This window comes from Telmatherina bonti (genome assembly GCF_933228915.1).
Source record: "Telmatherina bonti genome assembly, chromosome: 22".
NCBI classification, from domain to species: domain Eukaryota; kingdom Metazoa; phylum Chordata; class Actinopteri; order Atheriniformes; family Telmatherinidae; genus Telmatherina; species Telmatherina bonti.
Window position 1 is genome coordinate 12,684,905 of NC_136631.1, and position 27,309 is coordinate 12,712,213.

Sequence of the window (27,309 nt, forward strand, 5' to 3'; positions counted from 1 at the left end):
GTGTCGGCTGAATTTCATGTTGAAAATCCCAAGCTGTTTCACTTCTACAGTTTTAACAAAAGAGTAGAATCCACATGCACATGAGCGAGTGTGATTCGGTTTAGTCAGTTGAATCCATTTTGTGGTCGAAGGATGCTAATGTGGTAAAAATGTGAATGGAAAATTTGTATGTTTGTTATTGTATGTAATTATTTTGTGAAATGCGCTCTTGACTTTTTCAGCATCAAATGTAGACCTTTTAGATAGATTACTGCTATTATGCTGCAGTCATGCCCTCTGAGAAACCAATGATCAGCAAGTGACAGGCCACAGGACAACTACCCTGACCGTGGCACTCTGCTAGCGAGGCAGTTTTTTTTTTTTTTTACTAAGATTAGCTGATTTTCATAATGAAAACACACACTGGGTTTGTCAATAAAGCATGGCTGTTAAAGGTCAACTTTATTGCTTGATTAAGTAATAAAACCTAGGAAACACTCAACTTACAATCAAGTCTATTCAAATATACAAAAGTATTTACTGTATGTTTAACTAATAGCACACGAATCTCAACAGATTAAACTATTAAAGTTGATAACTAAGTGGTGAAACTATGAAATAAATATTTAAATATTTACATGTATGATTTAGGGATATTTAAATTATGGGGGTTTTTTTTGCCTCTTTTTAAAAAAAAAATATGCAGAGGGTGGTGGGGTAGAGGCAGAAAGGAGGGAGGAAAGGGGAGAATAAGAGCCACTTTCTTATGTTAAGCAGGCGTGCGGCTGTCCTCTATTGTGTGGCGTGAGGACTCTTTTCTCCGGCCAATTTGAGCATGCTTCAGTGGCCAGCCAGGCTCTGGCCCCCCAACGCATTATACAGAGCCACAACAAAAGCTGGAGAATGCTGCCTGGTCTCGCAGCGTGCCCCCCTCATTGCTCTACTCTACACTACGTTCCCCAGGCTCCCCTCCCGCTCCTTCACACACAGCCAGGCCGGTCTACTCTGGGCCCCTGGCCGATGTGTCAGTCTAACGGAGCGCGACAGACGTCAATCCTTAATTAATCACGTATACGCGGCAGGGGCTCAAAAACATTATTTAACGACATGGAAAACATTGTAATAAGCTTGTCGCATTGCCAAAGTGCAACAGAAACCCAGCCAAGAGGGTATTCATACATATACATATATAAATACATACACATATACATATACATAATATTCACAAAGATTTGCATCCTAAACACCCCCCCACAAAGATTTTTTATCCTTGTCCTTTGTTTTGGGGAACTCTATTCATCTCCACTCATCTCCACTCAGCTTTGTCTAGCACAAATGGAGCTATGCCAGATTTGAAAATGAGGAAGGGTGTGGTGAAAAGAGGTGGAAGATGCCAAAACACAACAGCTCTCATCACCACCGGTTGGCATGCCTTCTTTTTTCCCCCCTTTTTTTGTTTTCAAGAAATTAAACCGCAATTCAAAAATGGCGTCAAACTTTTTATGCCATCTATTTTCACTCCTTCAAGTAACTGTCTAGAAGTTCATCGCAGACTCTTAATCACCATCTGAAGTTCATAAACACAAAGCAAATGTGATTTATGGCTGAAACTACTAGTTAAATAAGAACACATCACTCGATAAAAATGTAAAAGGTAAACGTGTAACAGCAAATAATTGTTCTCCACTTTTAATCAGAAGCAGTGAACATGGACTTGACTGATGCGCCATCTACAGGTAGGAAAAAAAAGCCACTGACAACCCCACTAAGAGGTGCTGGATTACTGTACCTGGTCATCACTGGTGAAGCCCTTGTGCATGATGTGGTAGAGGTGCACTAAGAAATCACTGTTGGGAAGCACGTCCTGATGTCTGGTCATCATCTCACAGATCAGCTTGTAGGCCTGCAGCTTTCCAGCCTTGTACTCTGCAGGAAGCATGGTGGCCTGTGGAGGACAGAACACAGAGGTCTGTATTACCATCAGAGAATTTCATTAAGGACTTGATAACTTTTGCCCCGTTCATCATGATTAGTTACAGTACGAGAACTGCATTTGATTCATTCTCTTTTTGTAAATATTTATGTCTTGACTGATCTTAGATATGTAATCATTTAATATATATTAAACACTGTTATAGGGTGAGAATAAAATAAAGAATATCAATATTTTAAATCTAACACTGTGTTTAATGATGGACTCATATAGTACTGTAGTGAAAGAAGAAAGATAAATTGTTGACATGGAACTAGAAAAAAAGGAGAAAAACATGGCTGAGTTTATATGATGCCCTTAAAGTGTACTCTAATTGTTGGGGAGGATGACAGTGAAAATTTGTGCTCAGCTGTGTGTGTCTGTCTGTGTCACTTTGACTGAGATGAATACTCTGAATATTTTACCAATACAAACTGTACTTTAGCTGAGCTATCAGGGTTAATGAGATGTTCTCTAGTACAAATTTGACACTTTTAAGATTTAAATTTACACATTTCTAGCATTTTCTACATCCCAAATGAAGCAAAGTGCAAAAGGTCAAATATCTGCATATTTATTACAGAAATGAATAAACTAAAGCTTTAGTAAAATATGTGGACAAACTGTTGTATGTTGATATTGAGCTTCAATTATATCAAATACTTACATAAAAAAAGAAAATAAACTATTTGGTCTGCCTTTTATTAATTATATTGTCTTTATTCCTAACAACAGAAAAACAATGGAAACAAGGGTTATCTTAATTTTTTCCCACCATTTGTGCCTCCCTCCCTGATTTCAGTGATAGTTTGGAAATAATAATGAGCAAACCCATAAAAGTATGTATTTTTAACTTAGTAAAAAATCTGCTTTCTTCTTTGACAACTATTACTGTGTAGCTCACAAGTGTTTACAAAACTTTAATATACCATTCAGACATGTAGGTACATGCTACAGACATGTAGATTTAGTACAGTCAGATTAGTGCAGAGCTGATTTTCAGTCACTTTAACTCTCCATGTCAATAGCAGCCATAACATTCTGCCCCAAACGCCGCAAGCGTTGCTTATGGGACCAATTTTTTTCATCACGAGAATTTTTTTGTTCATTTCAATGACACTTCATCTGCTTCAATACAGGTGAAGATGAAATAAAAAAGAAAGATTAGGAAATCACTTGAGTCTAAATCCATATTTTGTGTACTGTGTAGGAACTTTTTTTGGTATGATGAAAACTTCAGTGTCCAATAAAAGTAATCATGTTTTTCCTGAAAAACCAAAAAAGATACATTTAAATTAATTAAACACTTTTATAAGCCTCTTCAGGTCATCAAAGTCCCAAAACCTGATCGGATATTAGATATAAAACATACCAGAAAAGCCACTTTTACATTTCCATATTGATCATCACCTCATCTACATTGTGTTTACACTGTATAGCGTATGAAGTACTGCTAAAAAAAAAACAAAAAAAAAAAAACCTTTTTAGTGCAAGTTGTTGGCATGATGCTTAAGGTTTCTACAATATTTTTCTTTACCCTGAAAAGCCAGGATGCAAGCATTCGAAGAGGAGGAATGAATGCAGGCTGGGGAGGAGAGGACTGGTTATCCACACTGATGCCAAGGTTGTCCCGGATCTGTAAGTATAAATTTAATTATAGTCAATGAATATGTAATATTTGTAAGTATCTGCCTGAGACACAAAACTAAAAACTATCATTCTAAAAGGTCACATTGATTCACAAAAACTTTGTAAACAAGTAAATCCTCAAAACAACCACTTTTCATGTATGTGCTACTATACTATGTTGAGCAACATCATAATGTTGATGTTTCATGGACACTTTGTCTTTATGCATATGTTTTTTCTGCCGTATAAGGCGGAGTGCGTTTCTCTGTACCTTAGCCAGTTTGTGCCAGAGCTCATAGAGATAGGAGAAGACCTTGGCATGGATTTTAGGACAACGGATGCTGTTGACATCTCCCAAGATACCCAAAATTCTCCGCCACAGGACAAAGGCTGAATCAGGATGCCAACCAGTCAGGGTCCCCCCAGCAATGATGCTAACATCATCAGCCAGAAACTCGCTACTATCTGCATGGTTAAAGAGAGAGGAATTGGGTTTGAGATAGAGAGCACAATGTTTAGCAATGAAAACAAAGAATAAAAAGAGAAACAAATTTAATTTGACATGAGATTCGGTCAACATATGCAACACAAGTTTTGTGAAAACATTTTAAGATTTAGAGTAGTTGATGACATATCACAATTAAACAAATCCTCTAAACGATGTAGTCATCGCCAGAGCAGCTGCTGACCAAATCCAAAGACCATTCTTTTTCCCCAAATGCATTTCTGCATTAGGATCTTTGTGACATGATTAAAGCATCAAAACACTTGAGGGAAAAAGGCACAAAACACATGCATCATCCAGATGAACTGTGAGAGAACAGTGCCACCTAGTGGGCAGCAGAATAATGAGAACAAGAGAGAGTGAGGCGATTAAAATGGTGGCAGTAAAATAAAAAAAGAAAGAAAAAAAAAAGGGCTTCAAGATAAATGATAATGTAACTTTATGTATTTTGTACCCAGCAACCTTAAAGAGGATAAAGTTGGTAAAGGAACATAAAGGAGAATAGTATGTCAGACATGGTGGTCAGGGTGAATTGTAAAACATAGAAAGTCAAAGGTAAATGAAGACTTCGGTCCAAATGATGAATAATGATGAGCTAAGCAGTGGTACCCAAGTGGTGTGGCATGTTTAAGACAGACTGATGCATGGTGTCGTCCAGGGGGCAGTCCCGCGGGCACTCTGTGTGCACCAGCAGGGCTGGTGAAACGGGGGGGTTCTGGGGGTAGTGGTAGTGGTAATTGGAGTGGAGGTAAGGAGGTGCAGAGTGGGGAGGGAGAGCACACTCAGGACCTAAAAACAACAAGGGAATAGGGATAAAACTGGGTTTGAGGAAGGAAGCACAGGTACACTATGATCACAATGTACAAAACACACACACACACACACACACACAGAAGTTGACATGCAAGGTTGGGAAGGGCAGCGGAAGAACAATTTATCCATAAGTGCTGATGACTGTTGTAAAGTAAATGTCAAATGATTCACAGGTGAGGAGATTTTGCGTTTTATTTGTTCAAAGACAACTTACACAAAAACTACAAATACAAGACCAGATGTCTCAACAAGGTAAGTGCAGCAACAGGCTGAGTGTCTTTACATGGCTATCAGGAATCCATTCAAATCAGAACTTCTAGTATTGGAAGCATGAAAACCTAAGATCAACAACTCAGATGACCCTATGCAGCTACCAAACTTAATCTACTAACTGAATCTGTACACTGGAGTTACCAAAACCTTTGAAGACATCCTCGAAAAAAAAAAGAAAAAAAAAAAGAGTTTGAAATCAGCTTTTTCAACAAGGTTTTAACTCATCCACCCTGGCAGGTGTCTGCAGTATTTGCTAGTGCAAACAGATCAGTATAAACATCCATCAACAACAAGAATGTTTGCAGGGTAAAATGCAGTGACTTATCAGATCCTTTACCTGCCAGAGCCTCATTGTGGCTGAGCAGCAGGCTCCCCTGGCTCCGAGGATCAGAGGTCACGTCCATATGAGCTGACTGAGTGGACTGATTGTCAGCCTCCTCATCAAATGTAACTTCAGCTTCATTGAGGTAGCCATTGGATGTCTCACTGCTTATACTTTCACCTAGGTTGAAATGCTTTGATTATTATGTGGTTTATAGGACACATGCAAGATATTAAAAGATATTCTATTAATTACTCAAATTTTCGATTCATTTTACAACAATTATCATTTTAAATAAGGTTAATTATTGAAGTTCTTACTCTTATCTCTGAGCTTAGGCTTTGTGTAGTTTGTGTGTTCATCAGCATTGCACTCATTGTCAGCTGGACTGCTGCTCCGTCGAATGAGAATCTAGGAATGTTGGCACCGGAATAAAGAAGAAACTTTTATAAACCGTCCTAATTTACCTACTTTCACACAACACTTTAAAGCACGTCGAATTTTCTCACCACTGGTGGCTCGTTGCTCTCAGCCCTTTCACAACCCAGCCCTTTCTCAGTGCTTTCAGAACCACAAGAAGTAGGGGAGTAGTCTCTCTTCTGGGCTGAAAGGCAAAATGAGATGCTCTTAAGAATAGTTGGTTACATGAAGACAAAAAAAAATCCAATACCAAAATATTTCTATATTATATCTCTGAAGATCTCTTGAAGTGACTTTATTATAGTCAAACTTATTCTATTGTGAACTGTGACTTTTTTGTCACAGTATACAGTACTGATATACGGGAGTGGAGTCAAGTTATTGATAAAGTGTCTCATTTCAGTGGCATTTAAGACTTCAAACATGCCCAGTCAGAGATCATTGCTCAGCAGAGCTGAATTCACAGCACAGATGTTGTTCATTAAGATACGTCAATGGTAATTTTGTCAGATGATGCCAAGGTTATAAAATTCAGGACTTTGTTGAGGCAAAGTAACTGGAAGTGCTTTCCATGACCGCGAGTGGACAAACAGCTTTAATCAACCATTTCTCAGGCACAATTTCTGCTGCATTTAAACATCTGGAAAAGAAACAGGAAAGTATGTGACAGAAAGAAGCTTTTTTGAGAATTTGGCTGTATTAACATATTCTTATGCTCCAGTTTTATTTCAGAAGATGCAAACTTTGGAGCGCCTAGATTTTCTAGTTATTTCACCTCCAACTACTTATCGAAGTCTGTTGGTTTTGCTTTTGTGAGCTTTGATTTTAGATTCAAGTCAGACTAACTTGTATGAATGAACATATATCTAAAAAAGGAGTTTAGGTGGGACTATAACTACAGAGTTTTTTTTTTTTTTACTTTTGCCATGAAAATATGCTGCGTGATGGTTCACCAAATCAGCTACCAAATATTTTCATTTTTTATGCGTGTCTTTTTTTTAACCATTTCCTTGAACAGCTTTGCAGATAACTGTATGATTAATCCTGACATAAGGTTAAGTAACACCTACCATATGTGCAGTTGTGCAGGTTGTGAATAGAAAAAATGCAATGTATATTTCTGCAATAAAATAAAACAATAGAGGATTTTATGCATTTTCCATTTAATTCAATGTTTAATTCATGTGGATCAGAACCACGCGACTATAAATCAGACAAACCTACTTGTAGAAAGTTGCTCCAAGGTGCAAATATTTTACAGCAAATCTTTAAGTTTGGGAAATGACGATATTCAACCAACAAAGTGGAACCTCAGAGTACAGACTGTCTATAGTTCCACAACCTCTAATAGCCTGAACAACAACATCATAAATGGTTTGAAGATTGATTCATTCCCTGTGTCTAAATCTGACTTCATTAAATATTAAAAGGCATAATTAGTAAATTGACTAATCAACTGACAAATGACTTTATATGAGGAGAAAATTCTGCTAAAGGGCATCTTAAGAGATGTGGTGAAATTACAACGAGAATGATGAAATCTAAATGTTGTAGCTGTGTGTACCTGGCAAAGTGTCGGACAGCTGTTGGGTGATGTCGGAGGTGCTGCTGCTACGTGGCAAAGGGCTCTCCCTGCCTCCCAGCTCCTCCTCCCCCCCACATTCCGACAGCTGGCACTCTTCCACATCTGAGAAGAAAAAGACGATGTTAGTCTGTATTATAAAGCAAACAAGGGCTTAAACTGGACACATGGGATGTATGATGAGTTATTTTTAAGGACTTGTAGAAATGATGAAGATGAAAAAAGTGACTGATAAAAATGGAGATGGAAGGGAAGATGAATACTTTTCATCTAATTTTGGCTTAAGGTCTGCCTAGATTTGTTTACCTCATGTTAAGCCTCTATAAGGCGAAAAGCTCAAAATCTACTGTAAATCTAATGCAGTCAACTGAAAATGACAGATAAATGTGAAATGCAGGGCGAAGGTCACAAATGCACACATGCAGCTGTCGCAAGACACTTTACCTGAGAGTCTATGAGAGCAAGCAGAGTTACCAGAAGAGATACCAGGCAAGAAAGAGCTCACAGTGTGGAGCAGCATAGGAACACTTTTAGTAGTGGGCAAAGCCTCGTAAAGATGAACACAGTTGCTGATGGACTGGCTTCGCTTAGCTTCCATCAGGGGAAAGAGAAAGAAGATACAAAATAAAGAGACAGAGGAAACAGAAAGAAGTAAAGGGAAGAAGACAGTATTCAATGACAACAGTGTGTGGTACGCTTTTTTATATAAATTATTAAATATATTGTGTGTGTATATATATCCATCCATCCATCCATCCATCCATCTTCTGCCGCTTATCCGGGGTTGGGTCGCGGGGGCAGCAGCCTAAGCAGGGAAGCCCAGACTTCCCTCTCCCCAGCCACATTTGCCAACTCTGCGGGGGGGATCCCGAGGCGTTCCCAGGCCAGCCGAGAGATGTAATCCCTCCAGCGTGTCCTGGGTCTTCCCCGGGGTCTCCTCCCAGAGGGACGTGCCTGGAACACCTCACCAGGGAGGCGTCCAGGAGGCATCCTGACCAGATGCCCGAGCCACCTCAACTGGTTCCTCTCGATGCGAAGGAGCAGCGGCTCTACTCTGAGCCCCTCCCGGATGACTGAGCTCCTCACCCTATCTCTAAGGGAGAGCCCGGCCACCCTGCGGAGGAAACTCATTTCAGCCGCCTGTATACGAGCTGTGTATATTATATATATATATCTATATATCTATATATATATAGATATATATATATATCAGGAATATTTAATTGATTCGCTTTATCCCTATTAAGTTACCAAATAAATCCAAATATGGCAAAAGTCAGAGTTAAAATTTCAACGAGGGGGAAGAAAATCACAGGTGTTGCTCTGTGAACAAAAAGGAACTGTTAACAAGATTTGCAACAAAAAAACAGAAAGAACAATTAAAACTCAACTCACATTAAATTTACAACAGTAAAATAACATTACTGCTGGATTTACTGACACATCAGCCTAAGGTCAGCGTTCCTAGACCAAAGTTTAACCACACTACGTCACTTATATTGATTTTTGAGAACTTCCTCATAGCATGGATAAATTTTTGCTGTATGAAACTGCTTTGATCATCAAAACAATAAAGGTATGAAGTCAAATCCAACAGATAACATTATAGAGTTACACACAACAAACTGCCAAACACAAGAACAAAAAAAACACACAAGTAATTGTACATTAATTGTAAAAGAAAAAGAAAAACATAATGAATTTGAAATCAGCAAAAAGGCTATGAATAGGCTATATTAGGTGAAAGTATGAAGTTTAATTAGGTCTTTTGTATTATGAGCTAGTTTGAATAATTTGTTTGCCCCAATATTGAATGTTTAATTTGAGTACAGAGCACTGCATTTTATGAGTGCGCTACCTTAAAACATATCCTAAAACATATCCATAAGGAGTGGGAAATCGAATTGGAAAAATCAAATATCGGGATTTTTTGATTTTCAATTTTAAAGATTTTAAAAATTTTGTTAAAATTTTTTTCTTTTAAATAAACAACAATAATCCATTATAAAATGTTTGTAATTTTTATTGTTTATATTTATCTTTTTCTTGTCTTATTGGGCATTATAGCAGCAGAATGATGGTCTGGTACTGTGTTGTTTTTTTCCTAATCAAAAAAAAAAAAAAAAAAAAAGACTAGCAAATAAAAGTTGTGTACATTATTTTGTTTTTAGTCTACAAAAATCAGCAATATCAAAGAATTGTCAGAATCATAATTTACATCGAATTGGCACCCAAAAAAGTTGGAATCGAATCGGCATGTAAGTATATCTTCACAGCCCTAATATCTATCGAAAGATCTGTTTAACCTCAACATCAAACCAGATGCATCTTCAGTGCAGTAATACTGGCACAACAATGAAATCCTCTGACCAGGCTTGAGGTTAGGCTGATACTGCTTCGATGTTAACAGAAATAAAATCGAAAAACAAACAAACAATTAAACAACAAAAATGTCATTTAACAGAGCAACAAGGATGCTATTTAGTGAAAAGAAACTGTACTATAATGGAAAAAGCTTTGTAAAAACAGATGTAAAAATAATCACCTGTTTATTTTTTTTAAACTATATTGCTTTCTAAAAATAAACTGGCACATTTATAACCACTCAGTAATGATCTCGACAGAGAGAGCTTCTTCACCTGGGTCTGTGCTTGTATAAGCTTAATGAGTACTATAATGAAATTTTGAGCCTTTTTCTCCATTATCAAGAAAAGACCTCCCAACAATAACACCACTTATTTGCATGTGTAAGAGCAACCAAGTTTTGACAGTTGTCAATGCTGATGCATTGCCATTGTGTCTGGATAGCACTTCAGGCTCTCTCTCAGAGGAAGAGCAGTGAGGGAGGACGCTTCTCTTCTCTGCTTTCAGCACACTTTAATTACGCCTTTGAGTGAGAGCGATACATCGTCTCTGCTACAGCACGACGCTGCTTCCCATTTATGCATATTAATGAGCATTAATTACGCTCCTAATGAAACTATCAAAAACTGCCGTGCAATTGATGTGTGGGCTTTCTCTTGAGGAGTAGGGAGGAGGGCTGTTGGTCCTTTGAAGATCAATGTGGGAGAAATCCAATTAGGTCAAAGAAAGGGAGAGAATCTGAAGCGGTGGTGTTTAATGTTCATCTCTGCTTGCACATAGATACAAATAAACAGACTCATCGAACAGATGCATAAACATGCACACGAGCCACATAATAGATGTGTTAACACACATACACACACTCAGTCTAAGACTTAATCTTTTAGGCACAAACACATCTGCTCCTTGCTCAACAGGCTCGTTATTTCGGAACATTGTTGGTGCATTATGTGGGCGGAAGGCCAACTAATGAAAAGGGCTCATCTTCATCCTCTATTATCCACATTAAGATTTGGTCGAGAAAATCAGAAAATAGGACACCCAAGACATGCACTGCAGCAACTTACTACTCTACTGCCTTCCAGGTCAGCTTGTAATTAGCCTTACAATTTCCCATCAGATAAGGGCTGTCTGCAGCTGGCCTTTTGACATGCCATCGGGGGAATTGTACTGTATGCTTGCAATCAAGCCGACATGGAAACATGTTGATACGGGCTACTGAAATGAAAGGGGAACAATGGGGGCCATCTGCTGGCTTCTTTGTTTATAGTGTTGGACCTTTCAGTGGCAATGGATCAGTGTACACACAGACCTGTCTGAAGACTTCTGAACACAGATGTGATGGGGAAACACTGTGGTCTTAAATAGTGCTTCACAGGCTTATCGCTGTCTCACCAAAAAAAAAAAAAACAAAACAAAAAAAAGCTGTAGACAATAAAGAATGTGTATAGAATAGCACACAAGGGAAGTGTTTAAAAAAAAAAAAAAAAAAAAAAAAAAAAAAGACGGTTTTTGCTTTAATACTTGTCTGTTCCAGTTGTGAGACAAATAGAGCTATAGTCATTAGGGTGGGAAAATTTAATCGAAAAATAGAATATCAGGATTTTTTGCTTTAAAATTTTAAAATAGATTTTTTTTTTCAAATAAATAAAAATAACCCATTGTAAAATATTTTGTCATTTTTATTGTTTTTATTGATCTTTTTACTTGTCTTCTTGGGCATTACAGCAGCAGAATGATGGTCTGGCTACTGTGTTGTTTTTTCCTCATTGAAATCAAGAAAAATTATGAGCAAAAAAAATTTTGTACATTTTTGTTTTGTTTTTAATCTACAAAAATCAGCAATATCGAAGAATTGTGAGAATCGCAAGTGGGACATATGCATATCGTCACAGCCCGAGTCGTCATACTTACCAGAGGCTTTCTGTCGAACATTGTTGCGGGCGTTCTCCACACCAGGGGCTCCTGAAGTCGTGGCTGAACGAATCCTCATGGGTTCCTGGACTCCTGGTCCAACCTGCTCCCCTTGGTTCTTCCAACTCAGTGAAAATGAGCGTGCAACCGCTGCTGCCTTCTGGGAATCCTGCATAACTCCTGAAATATGAAGATTTTACACTTCAGTTTTTATCTCACAGATAGCTTGAAGGATAGCTACAGTTTCAACACTCATTAGTTAAAATGTAAAATACATGATAATTCAAACACGCCCTAATAAAAACATACTCTCTGAATATAACCACTAACAGCAATGGTTTACAGGTTACGTAAGATTACACTGAACTTTTATTTAAGTGTGTATATCAAATAATTCAACTTGAACTTATCTGGAGTTCCTAGAAACAGGATTTTAAAAGTATTTGCTGGCAATAAGTTATGTTAGAAAACAAAAATAAAGAGGTAGAGCCAGTAAGAGGAGTGAATGGGTGGGGGCACAATGGTGATCTGACACTGACTTGCTGGGGTGAGCTTCGCCTGTATGGAAAGGTGCACACACTCTGCGGCCCATAAAGCTGTAAATAAAGTGCTTGCGCAAAATCTATTGCAAAACTGAGAACTTGCAGAACAGAAGGGGGACATAGTCACGTCCATACCGACCGAATGGTTCAGTACTTTCACGAGCCCCACTGCGTTCCTAATTACTTGGTGTTTAAAACACTGCTGTTCATCAGAAATTCATGTCTGATGTCACAAAGTGCAGGAATCCAACCCAAGTAAAGACAACTAAGTCATACAAATAAAATCCATTTTCAATCCCCAATGTTTCCCACATTTAGTCTCCTCACCACGTCCTCTCTGTTTCTTCTCTTTCTGCTCGCTGAGTTTATCCAAAGGCAAGTTGGCCATGTCCAGGCTGTAAACAGAGCGTGCCAGCACAGCCGTCAGCGAGTCCATGATGCTGGCCCACTCCGTCACCAGCTCCTCCCAGCAAGTAAGGGAAGACAGCACTGCCAGCAGTTCGTCCCACAGCTCCCGAGAGATAAATACGCAGAGGTTGGCTCGCACCCATGCCACAATGATGGTCTGAAGACAAGAGGAGGAAAGATAAATTTACTCTGACACACGTATGAAGTTGCAATAATAAACTAGAAAAGCCCTCTGCGAGCGTAGACCTCTACCAAGCAGCTCATTACCCAGACTAGGTTCATTTTACACACATTAGACTCCTAGATTTACTGACAGTGAATCGACAATGTCTTGGTATATTGTGGTGTTTGTTAGTTTTTTTTTTTCCAGTGACAAAAATTCCAAAGATCCTCTGATTTTTTTTTATGCTCTGGGTTATTATGTCCAGAATTTTGCAAGGATCTAGAACTTTCTTTGATTTTTAGTTAAACCTGTAGGGATCTTCTCCTGTATTTCTTTGGCTAGGTACCCTGACCATTTAGTGTGGAGTTTATGCATACATACTGACAATCGCCCTTTCTTACAATCATAAAGAATCCTTAATAAAAAATCCTGGATCCAGATGGTGATCCGGATCACTCCCATAACTAAATTAAATCCAAGTTAGACCAAGACCCATTCTCAGACAAAAAATAATAAAAATCTGTCCAGTACTTTTTGTGTAAAGTTGCTAACAAACAGTGAGACAAACAGATAAAGATCAGCAAAAACATAACCTCCGCTCTGTCCTTAGCTAAGGTAATTACAAACTAAAAACATATGACAACATGAAGGTCATGCTGAATTATTTTACACATCTAAAAGGTACTAAATATTGAGGAAGTTTGAGGAAAACATTTAAGGTTTTACATGCATTTAATATTTTACAGTCACCGCACACTGAGATGGAGATATTATTAATATTTATTTACATAAAAAAAGCTAAACATGTTGACTAAGGGTTCCCTCATGTAACAAGAGTCATTCAAGTCCTGCAAGTAGCAGGAAGCGTCTTAAACACAAAAGAACAAGCAGCCCTCATTATTACATCAGTACGCAAAATTTCACTCACTTCTTTACTTAAAGCATTTAATGAAAAAACAAAGTAGATTTTTTTGCATACCCTAAAAAGGATAGATGCTAAACTTTCAGCAAAGCTGTCTTTTCTTTGGTTTTCATGTGGCCTCTTCATCACCGCCTCTGTGATCCTCAGTAGTACCTGCAGCATCTGCTCCCTGCACAACAAACACAATCAAAACGACCAGTGTCAGCTGCAGCAGAGCTCATTAAAGAAAAACTGCACTTGAGCACTTAACTGACCATGTTTGTGTACTCATAGTGTGCTCCATGATCATGTGCCGGTAGATGCTGAGAACACCCTTGCACAGCTCAACCTGATTCTCCAGGAGTTTAGGTACATCCTGGCAAGGCTCCAACAGGAACACATTAGAGGAGTTTGTCAGAAACACCTGCACATGGAGACACAATGAAACTAGGGTCATAAAGAAAATGGTGACATTAGAGAAATTTGCTGTTAAGAACTGCTCAGTCATCATGTGTTGTGACCTCAAGTTAAACATAAGCAGGAGAACCTGTAGTGTGGGCTGGATGCCAGCCTTGATGTCCATGTTCTGCTCCTCAGTGAGAAAACCCCGATTGATGGCACTACTGAAAGAGTATGTCCTCCCCCAGCTGGATGACCGTTTGTGACCATGACTCTCCAACATCTTAAAAAAGACAAGATATATCAATCAGCTCTTATTTATTATAAGACATTATGACTCGCACTATAACCCAGATTTTTAAAAAATTAGAAAAAAACACAGTGTTCAGGTTTTTTATCTCTATTTCAAAACTGTATAATGTATGGTTTTGGCTCTGACTAATAGTAACAAGTATGGAAATGCATAACTTTTTAAAATAAAATTATTACACAATAATTTATAGGATGAATTATTGGAGGTTTTTTTATTTATTTATTTTATGGAAAATATTTTCTACTGTACCATACATAAAGTATTTTTTCATAGGTATACAACTATGATAAACATAAAAAAAAAAACAAGTGTACAAAACCTTGTCTTTACAATCGTGCATAGCACTACTAGTGCTTTTATGAATGTGTACAGATGAGACAGAACAATTGAATTTCATAGTCTGTGCACAGTATTTTTCAATGGTTCCTACTTGTACATGCATGTTGTTTATCTCTGGGGTACGAATCGGTTCAGAACTATCGTCAACTTCATCCTCCTGTGTCGTTCTCTCAGGCTCTGCCATGAAGTTGGGCTTCTCTTGCAGGAGCCACTTTCTGTACACTTTGATCACCTTCCTGGTGGCTGAAGCCTCACAGGATGGCAACAGGAAGGCCTTTGGAAAGAAGAGAGCAGACTTTTATTGATCACATACTCAGCATTTGGACTAGTCAGAAAGGTTATTCTGTCAGAATGACGGTGTTCAGTTATTTAAAATAAACACCACTAGAGGGCGACACAGTACATGTCATTTAATAGTAAAGACAACAAGTATTTGTTATACCACTGCATATTTGTACAATAATACAATTAATGTTAATGTATGCAGAATCATTGCTTTGTGCTCCCACTGTACCTGGTGGAAAACCTCGTTGACAAAATTCACATTGTCCCTGGTTGAAAGCAGAATGGAGTGCACCATGTCGTAGACATATCGGTGCTCCTCTTCAATGCTACACAAACTGGAATCACTGGGCCGTCGATCAGACAGCGTGCTGCTGTTGGAGTGGTTCTTGTCATGCTCCCCAGCTGGCCCGTTTGTATCCCCATCAGACATCTTATCTTTCTCCTTCTCCTGGCTGCTACTGCCTGCAGTGACAGTCTGGCCATCAGAGACACACAGTTAGTCAGGAAAATGAGTCCCTCTGTACACTACAAGGGAGTCTCCTCACAGTTAAATAACTGGCCACTAGAGTCTAATTTCCAAGGCACTCATGTCTATCGCCATTTAGAATGGGGAATAAGCTGCTGAATTATTCATTGGATTTATTTTATTTGCATAATCACAAGATTTTGACTGTGTTGCTCTCATTCCTCTCTAAAGTAAAATGTCTCCCAATAATGAAACTATACCACTATACCAGGTACTCGCCACTTTATTAGGAACACCAAACAAAAATTAATGCAGACAAGCTGCAGTTAATACTGTACAAGGAGATTATTTTCCACAACTTGGCTTTTTAAACATTAAGATAATTTGTTGGTTGTATTTTAAAATGGTTTTCCATATAAAAAGGTGTTACCAAACCAACACTGATATAAATGAACAAGGAAACAACGATACATATATAAGTTAATAGAATTAAAACATGGTTCGCATTCTGATACACAAACACAAAACAAAAACTATAAAACTCAAATAGTCCTTCATCCTTTGTGACAGAGTAAAATCAACAAGCGTGTTGTCATGTTCACCTGGATGAGTTTGGGAATGACCTCAGTGCCGTTCTTGGCGCTCTGCGCTGCAGCAGCACTACTGACATACTTCTTCTCCAGGAAGAAGGTGACCAGCCAGGTGATGAAGGCCACTCTGGGTGCCAGGTACTGGTCCCTAGTGCAGAAGGTGCTCTCATTGTTCCGCGTCACTGGCACATACAAGGGTTTTGGTCTGTGGTGGGGGAGGTCTGATCGTGTGAGAGGTACAGGACAAAGAAAAAAGGGTGAATAAATTCAGAAAAGAGCAAGAGAAAAAGAGAAAGACATATCCGACATGAGCCCCCCCCCCAAAAATTAAAATATTCAGTCAAAATTCAGGAACTAAACAGGTAGAATATAGTTCACCTATTTCCCCATTTTTGTAATTAATAAGCAATTTTGTTCTGATGTTGAATCCTCAGTGTTTTGAAGTAAACCCAATACTTAACATTACAGCACTATCAAAGTAACATCAGATTAAAAGTAGGATTAAAAAATTTAAACACCAACAAGCTTGACAATTTTAAACAACCTGTCATATGTTCCCGTGAGGCCTTATGTGCTGCTTGTGCTAGCAAGAAAGAGTTTATTGTGCACACTAACTCAGAGCTTATGTACAGTGGGTGTACTTTTGCAGTAAAAAAAAAACAAAAAAAAAACATTTGCTTTGAAAAGACAAATACAGATTTTGGGGAGTGAGTTTACCTAATAAAGGCTTGTAGAGGTTTGTAAGTTTGGTAAAGGAGGGGAATAGATGTGGAAGATAGTACTTCTTGAACAGACTGAAGAGAAACCTGAAGCCAGAGTCCTGATTCTCTTTGTTCTTCCATTCCAAGCTGGATGCCTGGCAGACAGACAGCACAAAGGTAGACAAGGTCAAAAAACAACAGGAGGACTTGGTTCCAGCATCACTCAGATGGCGACAGTTTACTGGCTGCAACACAATAGCTTGAAGATTAGATAGGAAACAGTATGTGGGTAAAAAAAAAAAAAAAAAAAAAAAGAAATTGGGGTGAGGCTTGCATTTTTAACAGCTAATAACAGGCTAGTTCTTCATCTTGATGCTGCAGGAATATTTATAAAAACTAACTAAAGAAAAAAATAGCAAACTAAGAAAAGGATGCTGAGCAAATCAGTAACAGAATAAAATAATTTGCTCAGATTTTCTTGTTTTAACTCTTTCGAAGATTGAAAAGAGGAATTACACTTCTGCCTTCATACAGCATCAGAAGTTTTTAATTTTTCTGAAAAAAACAAGACAAAAACCTTTTTTTTTTTGTTTGTTTGTTTTTTTACCTCCCCATAGCACAATTCATTTATATGCTCACAAAAAAAACAACTGTGTTTACTAATTTTACCTAAAGACGTGTTGACAGTTTGGAGGATCAGGACTAAAAATCACACATCTTATTAAACAACTTACCTGCTTTTTCTCTTATGGCACTGCTGCCAAAGATTATAAATCACCTTTAAATCAGGTTGCCTACATAGAAGCATGTAACAGTCAACTAAATGTTAATAATCATGACTCATACATCATCATTCTGTCTCTGGTGAATCACAGCATGACAGGACACAATATGTTAGTTCGGCCAACCGTTGCTAACAGCAGCTGATTTTCCATATTAACTCCAAAGAACATTTGAGGAGTAAAGTTTCACATTGTCACACATTCTTATCATTGGAAATCTCTAGATTGGCATCTGGGTAAAACACACAGGAGGCAGATGATTATGTAAAAAGTGGGCTGCGTAAGTTGTGTTCTGATTAAAGCATATACAGTTGTACAGATGAAGCTCTAACACAATGAAGACATTTATATCTCCATTACAAAAAAAAACCCTTAATGAAGACATTTTAGCATATCTAAAACATGAATGAATGGAAAGTAACATGAAAACCAGCAAAAAGATTTAGAAAGCTGAAAAGAACATTACGTCCTGTTGGGGCTTATTTGATCATTTTCCACATTTCTTACAGTGAACCGGCTGGATAAACTCAAACAGAAACTCACAATGAATGGTGAAGATGCTGACATACTTATCAACACCTGTGTGGAAAATGTCAGAAATTATCATGGCTGCAGAGCATGTTTTTTTAAATAGCTTAAATCTTCAGTCCTAACTTGAGAATAAGTGGTGACAACAACAACGCTTTAAACGCCAAACTGTACCGCGACGAATCATCCACATAAGTTGTCATTACCTGGATGACCATGTACTTGAGCAGTGTTTCGAGGATGTAACAGGTCGGGTCCTCTGCACCCTTTTCTCCAACCACAGCTGGGACCAGTGGGGTAATATCTTCAGGCACCACCTTGGCTGCGCAGATCAGAAGAAACAAACTCATATTAAATGCAGGAGAAAAAAAAGCAGTTCCAAAACAAAAGAAGCTTACTTTGTGTAATGCAAGTCCTACAAAGCAAGCAATTTCATGGACGCATGTGTACTCTTATGCAAGTGCCCTGCCTCACCATCAGAATGGTTGGAGAAGGGATTGTAAATAATGGTGTCGAGAGTGCAGGGTCCTCTTGAGGAGGGAACAGCAGGGAATCCTGGCACTAGACAGGCAAAGATAAGGAACTGCTCCTCAGCGCAGTTGTCTCTTAGAGCCTGCAGCCACAGCAGGAAGAGACGGATCCCTTCACAGCGTATCTACACAGGAGATGGGGGGGAATTATTGGAAAAGAAACCTAATTTAACCATCTAACCAGTGAACAAAAAATGCTCTGCATGATTCTCCACATTGCAAATCCTAATAGGGGTATAAAGCAACAAAACACTCACTTTGAATGAATTTCCAGTGTGTAGAAGCTTTTTGAGAATAGAACCTGGAAGAAAGACACAAGTATTCAACAAAACACGACCACACAAGAAAGCAAAGACAAAAGACAGCTCAAAGTGTCATCTCCACTGTGACAAATTGACCTTGATGGGTCATCTTGACAAACTAGTGGGTGAAGTGGCAAGGCTTCACATTTTCCTGATGAAAATTAACATCAGTTGGCTGCAACATGTATTCATGAAGGCAATCTGGTTCCACTGTAATCAGATGAGACACTGCTCTGATTGCAGGCCAGAAGAGGTTTGTGTGAGAGAGGACATACTACTGACAGCCTGAAGGTAGAACCGTTCTTATGAGGACATCTGGACATTTTTATTAAATGATTCAAACAAAACAACATCAAAAAGCTTGGTTAAGTTGGGGTAAAAGGCTAACTATGAGGAGGCCCTTCACTGGGTGATCTGGCTGAGACATTTAACTGGTAACAACATAATTCATCTACAAGCACAGCAAAGCCGTGCAGAATTCATAAACGTGCTTGTCTGGTATTCTCATCTGAATGATGGATGCACAAAGCATGGAAGATTTCTTTCGTACTCATTGGTTTGAGGACAAAAGGATCTTAATGGTGTGTGTGAAATGTCTGTGACCTTGCAATCCTCAGCATGAAAAGAAAAAAAAAAAACAAAAAACCACAAAGTCCTTCATGTCATTCCAGCCACCACAAGGAATCTGTCACTAGGCACTGAAATTCATTCCAGCAATGGAATAGCATGTAAAATGTGAGGAAAAAAAGAGAGTTATCTTAGCTCAACTACATAAACAGCGCTACATCTTGACCAGTAACACATGAACTGAACAGTGGAATAAAAAAAATTCTATGCCAGTAAAGGAGGCAACTTTAAAACCGGCGGTGATTTCTTGTTCAGTGACAGACAAAAATGGAGCATTTGCCTGGGGCATTCACTCAGAGATGAGTCTTGATATTTGAAATCATCAGCCTGTAGGAAAGGACAAATCTGGAACGGTGATCTAGACCTGAACCGTTCAGCTGCTGACAAACGGCAGCTATAATTGGGGTTATTGCTTCTTGCAGCAGTTTCACTTTTTCGCGCTGGACCAACATTATGCAAACACAATTCAATTACTTATTTGCATTTCAAATTAAGTGCTCATTTGCATTTCCCATTTACAAGCCCTTCTAAGACTAATTACTTTCTCTTCATTATGGAAGGCTTAGGCATGGCTGTAATGACATTCTTTTTGTCCTTAAAAGTGTCCCAGAGGTTACAAAGGCTTGAAGAAGTGAGGAAAAAACAGTGCATAAATGCCTACAGGTGTGGCAAAGAAACAACAGTTTGTTAGCATGAAGATAAAGTACTTTATATTAAGGAGGAGAAAGTACATACCTATACTGTGAAACTGCCATCTGCTGTAGATTTTCTCTGGCAGAAGTTGTAGAATTTTCTGAGGAAATGTAAAAGTTATGATTAGATATATCAAAAGGATTTCATGAAAAAAAATAGTTAAAAGCATAAAGGTTAAATTACAGAGAAATTAGATCTTTTTCTCTCTTTGTTACCTGTTGTGACATAAACCTTAACCAAGAAACTGAACACTGACAAACTCCAGGGTTTACCGATGAATATACGTTATTTTAGCGCTAAAACATTATTGATTATCTGACTTCCTAAAAAGCAGCACACTGCCCTGTAACAAGTTCAAATCCTAAAGCAGTACAAAATCTGAAATGACCCTCAGAGTTTTGTGTAAGCATCTAAAAGAAGAGTAATTTTTGATTTTGATTTTGGTCAATAAAAATTGAAAATAGATTTTGCAACCAGAACAGCAGCCCGTCAGTAATGGCGTTCAGAGTGCAACTCCTTCAGCTGGATTGCAGCGTTGGGCCTCAGTTGCTAATTCATGTTTAATTTAATTAAGCATAACGGTTCTTTGGTAAATTATTCTTTAAAATGGAGAGAAATTGATGACAAAACAGGACATTCTTTAAAAACAGGTTGAGTTGAGAAAAATAAGCATCTATCTTTAGTTCAACGTAGTGTTTGTGGATCAAAGTCAGATCCATACTCTGTCCACTTCACTATTTAAAAGGAGAGTCCACAAAGCAGTGTGTAAAATCCCAGTGGCTACATCAAGGTATTGTCCAATTTCTTTTTAGGATCGCAAAATAAAGAGAGAAAGACTTGATAACATCTGACTTTGCTTTGGTGAGGGGCTCATTTAACCAAAGCATTATGGTATTTGAAATGTGGTGTCCTCGCTCTTTGCTTCCACTTTGCCTAACATCTCTGCAAAACCCTGTGACACAGGACAGCACTCACCACCTCAGCAGTAACTGCTTTATAACTCAATTAGTGCACCCTAACCTTTCAGCAGCCGATCATTATTCTTCAACACAGTGACTGGTTAACTGGGTCCTTCTGAAGAGGTTAAAAAAAGAAAGAAAAAAAACCCCCCACAGGCTGAAGGTTAACACGTGTGCATATGTGCATGCCTAGCTAGTTAATAGTCAGCTCACTGTGAGCAACTGATCCCCCAATGGCTCCCTTCTCATCAAAGCCTAATCACTGACCCAAGAAGACTTCATGATTGCAATGTAGAGGTCAAGCCTGTCTTTTACTGCTTTTCGTATGCAGCTCTGACCCACTTGACCAGACAACCAATCCTGGTCGGCATAATAAAAAGCTCATCTGCCCTCGAGAGTGAGAAACACAGCAAAGAGAAGGATGCGGAGCATAATGAAAAAAAATGTGCTAGACCTGTAAGAAACACAAAGACAAGATCAAGTTGGAAAGAAATCTACAATTTTATGTCGATTGAGAAGAACAGAACTTTTAGAATCATGAAAATGGCCAATTATATGTTATATGTTGGTTTGCTTGTGTAAAATTTTCATATGATTATAGTAGTATTGCTTTGCTCTCTCGCTCTTTGTCCTGCTCTCCTCAGACCTCTGGTGGCCCAGAAGTCATTTCATCTTTTAAGTGTCTCAGTTTGTCTACAACTTCCTATCTCTCTCACCATCCTCCACCTTTAACTTTTCCTTCTTGTCCTCTGAGACTAAATCCCCATCATTACAAGTGACACTGAAAGGCATACATCACTTTGAGGAGGCGTAAGATGACAATCTGGGCTGCTCAACTTCTCTCTGATCCACAGACGTGATGATATGCAAGAACAGGCATGTGGCTACATCTTGGCATTGATACCTCATGGGATTATTACATCTCCGTACAGGCATTGTACTGGCCTACTTCATTCAGTCTCCTTGGACCAGTGGAGAGATAATGCTAGGCAGCAACACAGCAGGGTAGCTTCCATAAGCCTTTCCCTGCGTCTACGTTGATGTGTGTGCGCATATAGACACAATAACATTGTCTTTCTTCTCACACAGCACTAAGAAAGAAGAGTGGGAATGAGATGGGGAAGCTAACTCAGAAAAAACTCCCCACGGAGAGGGAATGGAGGCTGCAACAATGAGGAATTTACTGGCTGATATGAGACGAATGCAAAGTCTGTTGGGCTGGAGGTTGGAGGAGTTACTCTAATCTGCAGCCATACTCCAGCATAAAGATAGGGGCATTATTGTGGCACAACTGCAGCCTTAACACATTTACATGATCCGCACTTAGGTTTCCAGTGGTAGAGCCAGAACATGACACAGAATATACTTCTCGCAGAGGTGGGCTACAAGGGCTTTACGGCGGCAGCAGTAGAAATGCAATGACAAATCTGTCATTTGCACAGTGTTAAGGATTTTAAAGACATGGGGATGATTACTCTAAGGAGAAAGGAAACTCCCAAGTTACACAATGAGCAGACACAATACACAAAACAACCAACGTCAAACAAAATTAGTCATGTATATCAAAATTGTAAGAAAATTTAGATTAGAAAAAAAAGAGCAAACTGTGTATGACAGGCAATTACTGACCTAAAATACAGTATTTAAAAAGCTAAATTCGAAACATAGGTTACTGCACAAAGCCAAACACTGCGACTGTCATTTAACAGTTGCCTAATAAAATGCTCTAAAGAATAAAAAAAAAGTATTACAAAAGTGCTTTAATTCTTCCCAAAGGCCAGTGGGTGGCAGCAGCAGAATGCAATCACATCCCATATCCCAGCAGTGGAAGCCAAGCAGAAGCACAATTCTTCCAGGAGCATTTTTACATAACTTTTTTCCTTTTTTTCCCCCTTATCAGGCACAATAAATCAGGTGGGAAACAGGAGCTTTTTAACATATGAGACTCCACCAAAAGCTGACAATATAATGCTCTTTTTCTAATGATAAAAATATCATCATATATAAAATGTGTAAAGTAGCAGAAGAACTTAATCCCCATTTATTTGAGACATCAAAGAAAAACTTCCATTACTCTGATCTATGATTCTGATCATGAACATTTTGCATGACACCAAGCAAAAAAAATAATGTGTTTGTGAATAAAAGAGTTACACTCATCAGTTATGTAATTTGTGGCCCTTTACATACAAGGCCCTGGGCCTGGTGTAATTATTACACTGTCACCTGATTGCAGCTACTTCAAATAATTGCCAGCACTGAGTATAACTAATAACAGAGATAATTGCATACAAACAGGTAGAATAGCTAAACAGAATTTTTACATTTCAAGCATTTCCAAGGTGCGAATGGTGCAGTTTTGGCTTCATCATCACACTGTGCAGACTTCCTCTGCAGTGATTTAACAGCACATAAGTGCAAAGCTACCATTACCAACTCATGCATAACTTCTGATATTTGAGAATTTTGCAGCTATACCTGCATTGGTGGATTTAGTTGCATCAAAACAACTGCCTAGGACACATTTTAGTGTTTACTCCAAACTAAAGCCATAGAAGTTCATTGAATCTAAAATACCATGCATGCTGAAGTTTTACTGAAGATTTTGTGTTTTTATAGAATAAACTACTGAAAACAGCAAGAAAATTCCTTAAATATAATACGTTTGTGTGTGTGTGTGTGTGTGTGTGTGTGTGTGTGTGTGTGTGTGTGTGTGTGTGGAGGGTCGGGGGTTTCAGGGAAGATGACCAGGGAAATTCAGAGTGCTGACTCAGACCCAGATGACAGATACAAGGTCATGATAAGGTCATATCCTGGAGAGAAAGGGAATATGTACACTTTCCTCTGAATTTTGCTGGTCCCACTGCTGTCCCTTGACCTGTCCCACAATCTCAGTGGCATTGAGATCAAGCCACTCCCACACACCAAGAGGTCATCCACAGTCATACAGGAGCATAAACAAGCTGAAGTCCCTTGAGGCCTCAGCAGTTCAATCTGGTCTTGTGACAACTAAAACAGTCTTTAAAAAAACAGCAAAGAGTGGTTTCACATTTGCCGAGTTATCAGTGTTGGTGTACAACTACTTTGCAGAACCTCTCCTTTCATACTTAAACCTGTTTGAACTGAAGCTGTACAGCAGCTAGAATAGACAGGACAATTTTTGTCTTGAGTCCAATAGAATGTAGAAAAGTCCTCCAAAGAGACACAGTAAAGGACACAGGATACTTCTGACACTAATCCATAAAACAATTTGTACCATGACTCATCTTAAATTGTTCTCAATATAGCACCTTCCAAACTGAAGTGTAACAATTTATGAAAACTAATATCATCAAATGTACCTCCTATTGTGTCAAAAACAACATAGTCTAAGTATTTAAACATTTACAAGAATTGCTAAGCTAATCACTTAAGGTCTAATCTGTATCAGCATTGCATATCAGAAATCTCTTTTCTCACTAATTCTCTTTGAAAAACTGCTGAATATTGGTGTTAAAACTGTAAATATAGCTTTAATTATTTTATAACTTCTATGTAAAAATGGATGTTAGAAACTCAAAATTAGATATTATTACTGAATTATATTAATACATCAATGCAACTGCTCCAGTTTGAACATTTAAAATTACAAAGCTCTAATCACAGAAAAAAACCAATAAAATCAAAATGTTTAATTGCTACAGATCTTAAATAGCAACAGATCTGAAATAACAGTAAAATAATCACTAATTAGGAGAATCTTAGAAAATAAAACATATATCAAAAGATAAGGTGCAGGAAGAGTTAAAAAGATCCTTCTCTATGCTGTATCTTCAACAGTCTCGTTGAATCCTCACAACTATCAGGTCTCTTATCTGTCGGTTGTCGTGCAGCATCAACAGCTGCCATGGTGGATGCCGCTGTGGCAGCAGACAAAGAAACCCTGGAAGAGATCGGGGATGGCTGACAGCAGGGTGGGGGTGGAGTTTTCTAATAGTGCCTATGGCGAAGGACAAAAGATTACCCCCCTCAAGATATCAGGGACCAGCACGGGAGATCATAACACCCCCCCCCCCCCCCCCCCCCCCCCCACCTTCCTAATCCTGTCCCTTCTCTCTAGCAATGCACAGAAAAAGGGCTCACATACCTCCTCATGATAGTACAGTAGTCCCACATAGTCTGTTCACAGACAGCACATGTACGGCTTCTATGGCAGACAGATTTTAATGCAAAGAGGCGACTCAACTGATGGGGAGCTCCTACGACTGGGTTTCTCATCTATCTGATTGGAAAAGGACATAACTATGGCTTTCCAGGGAGTTTCTGACAAAGAACAGTGGAAGGGGGTAATGTTGAGCACTATTATTCTTCTTAACCTGTCACAAAGCATTAAAGTGTGTCACAAAGCACTGCGCTACCACATGGCTTTTCTCAGACACATTATCCATTTATAGGCCACTCTATACACTGGCCTGACGCGAGCTGGGCAAAGGACACGAGGGCTTTTGCCTTTATTTCTGTGACAGCAACTAATGCTACATATTTACATAAATTTAAATGCATCATAAGCCATGTGGAATTGTTTGTTGCTAAAGCAAATAAATTAAAAAAAAAGTTACACAGTTTACTTGTCTGAAAACATCAATTGTAGGTCATACTTTACAGCATTTACCATGTTCTTGTGTTACATAACCTCTGGTACAACTTGATACATATTAGTGGTGGATATTTGAGAGTACAAATGCAACCATTGATATCAAATTCATGAACACATATGATCCAACATGCCTAATTTAATATGGCACAAAGAGAAAGTTCACACAGTGTACCAGAGCTCAAGGATCAAAGCAACTCTGTATCTGTCCTGCACACACCACTCAAAGCAAGCTTATCTACTCAGTGCACGGGTAAAAGCACACGTTGTCACAGGCAGGGCTAAAAGGGGACAAATGAGGGCTAAGCTGCTTTCAATATTAGTTCTTTCTGAAAAGATGGCTCCATAAATATGGAGGAGGAATGAATCCAGGATTTATTTACAGGTCAGATGACTGAAGGTGTGGAGATAGGAAAGGTTGCTTTCTTGGTGAGAAAAGCAGAATTCTGGATGGAAATCTTGTAAGTTGTTTGTTTGCTTTATGTTTATGCTGTCAAAACCTAATATGTGAAAACATTTAATTTTGATTAAAACAATTTTAACATTTAAAAAGGTAGTGAAAGGACATGGCAGCAAGTCTTTAATAATATAGCAAACAAAGCCTGACAAAATAAAATAGAACAAAACATACTGCATAGGAGGGCATAAGCAGACAACCTCCTACTGTGATCTCCTGCCACCTTGACAAACCTGCCCATTGCAAATGTAACTGGAGAGCTGATTGTTTGTATTGGAAACTTGAGCTGCCTTTGCAGTCAGGTGGGAAAACAAAGGAGATTTTAACCTGCAGACCCAACATCTTTTACGCACAGAGGACAAACCCTCCTGGTTTTTCAGACACACTTGAATTCTGCAAAGCAAGAAATTATCTAAAAGCCAGTCATGTCCAGAGACATAATTGAGTTGGGGCCGCTTTCCCTCCATCTGCCAATTTCTTTTTCCAATCCTTTTTGATACAATTAACCCTTTATGGGGCAAGTGACTACTTTTGATCACTTCGTTTTCTTTCATATTAAGTATGAACCGTTTTTTGTTTTTTTTAAATATAACAACATAATGGACGTCCTGGTACATACCAGAAGGACAATTTTAGGTTAAAATTTCTCATTTCAAGGTATTTCATAGAGTGCCCTATAAAGGGTTAAGGAAGTGACCAGGATTACAATATAGCAACTTCACAATTGTGAATTAAGAGTTCAGGTGTGAGCGTGCTGACGCTCTGGCAGCTGTCAGTAGCCTAAATCAGAGGCTTCAGCACAGAAATCGACAAGCCAACTTACTTCAAAAATAAAGAGGATAGAGTCCAGCTCCTCCCTTTGAGATTTGATCCCTGAAACACAACAAAAGTATGTTTAGTGCATTGTGATAACAGTGT

General features: G+C 38.6%; 1 protein-coding gene across 1 annotated transcript in view; it reads right to left on the bottom strand.

The window, feature by feature from the left end:
• Window positions 1-27,309, bottom strand: part of ralgapa2 (Ral GTPase activating protein catalytic subunit alpha 2) — a gene marked incomplete at its 5' end in the record, with an annotated part of 100,170 nt that overhangs the window by 55,368 nt on the left and 17,493 nt on the right. The window contains 23 exon segments of the mRNA XM_079262309.1: window positions 1,769-1,924; window positions 3,489-3,587; window positions 3,852-4,045; window positions 4,695-4,874; window positions 5,509-5,673; window positions 5,814-5,904; window positions 6,003-6,097; window positions 7,478-7,600; window positions 7,940-8,086; window positions 11,774-11,953; window positions 12,643-12,880; window positions 13,866-13,977; window positions 14,063-14,211; window positions 14,335-14,469; window positions 14,930-15,112; window positions 15,353-15,598; window positions 16,192-16,400; window positions 16,897-17,035; window positions 18,397-18,512; window positions 18,665-18,845; window positions 18,978-19,021; window positions 20,385-20,442; window positions 27,215-27,264. Of these exon segments, the coding sequence (XP_079118435.1) occupies window positions 1,769-1,924; window positions 3,489-3,587; window positions 3,852-4,045; window positions 4,695-4,874; window positions 5,509-5,673; window positions 5,814-5,904; window positions 6,003-6,097; window positions 7,478-7,600; window positions 7,940-8,086; window positions 11,774-11,953; window positions 12,643-12,880; window positions 13,866-13,977; window positions 14,063-14,211; window positions 14,335-14,469; window positions 14,930-15,112; window positions 15,353-15,598; window positions 16,192-16,400; window positions 16,897-17,035; window positions 18,397-18,512; window positions 18,665-18,845; window positions 18,978-19,021; window positions 20,385-20,442; window positions 27,215-27,264 (3,290 nt within the window).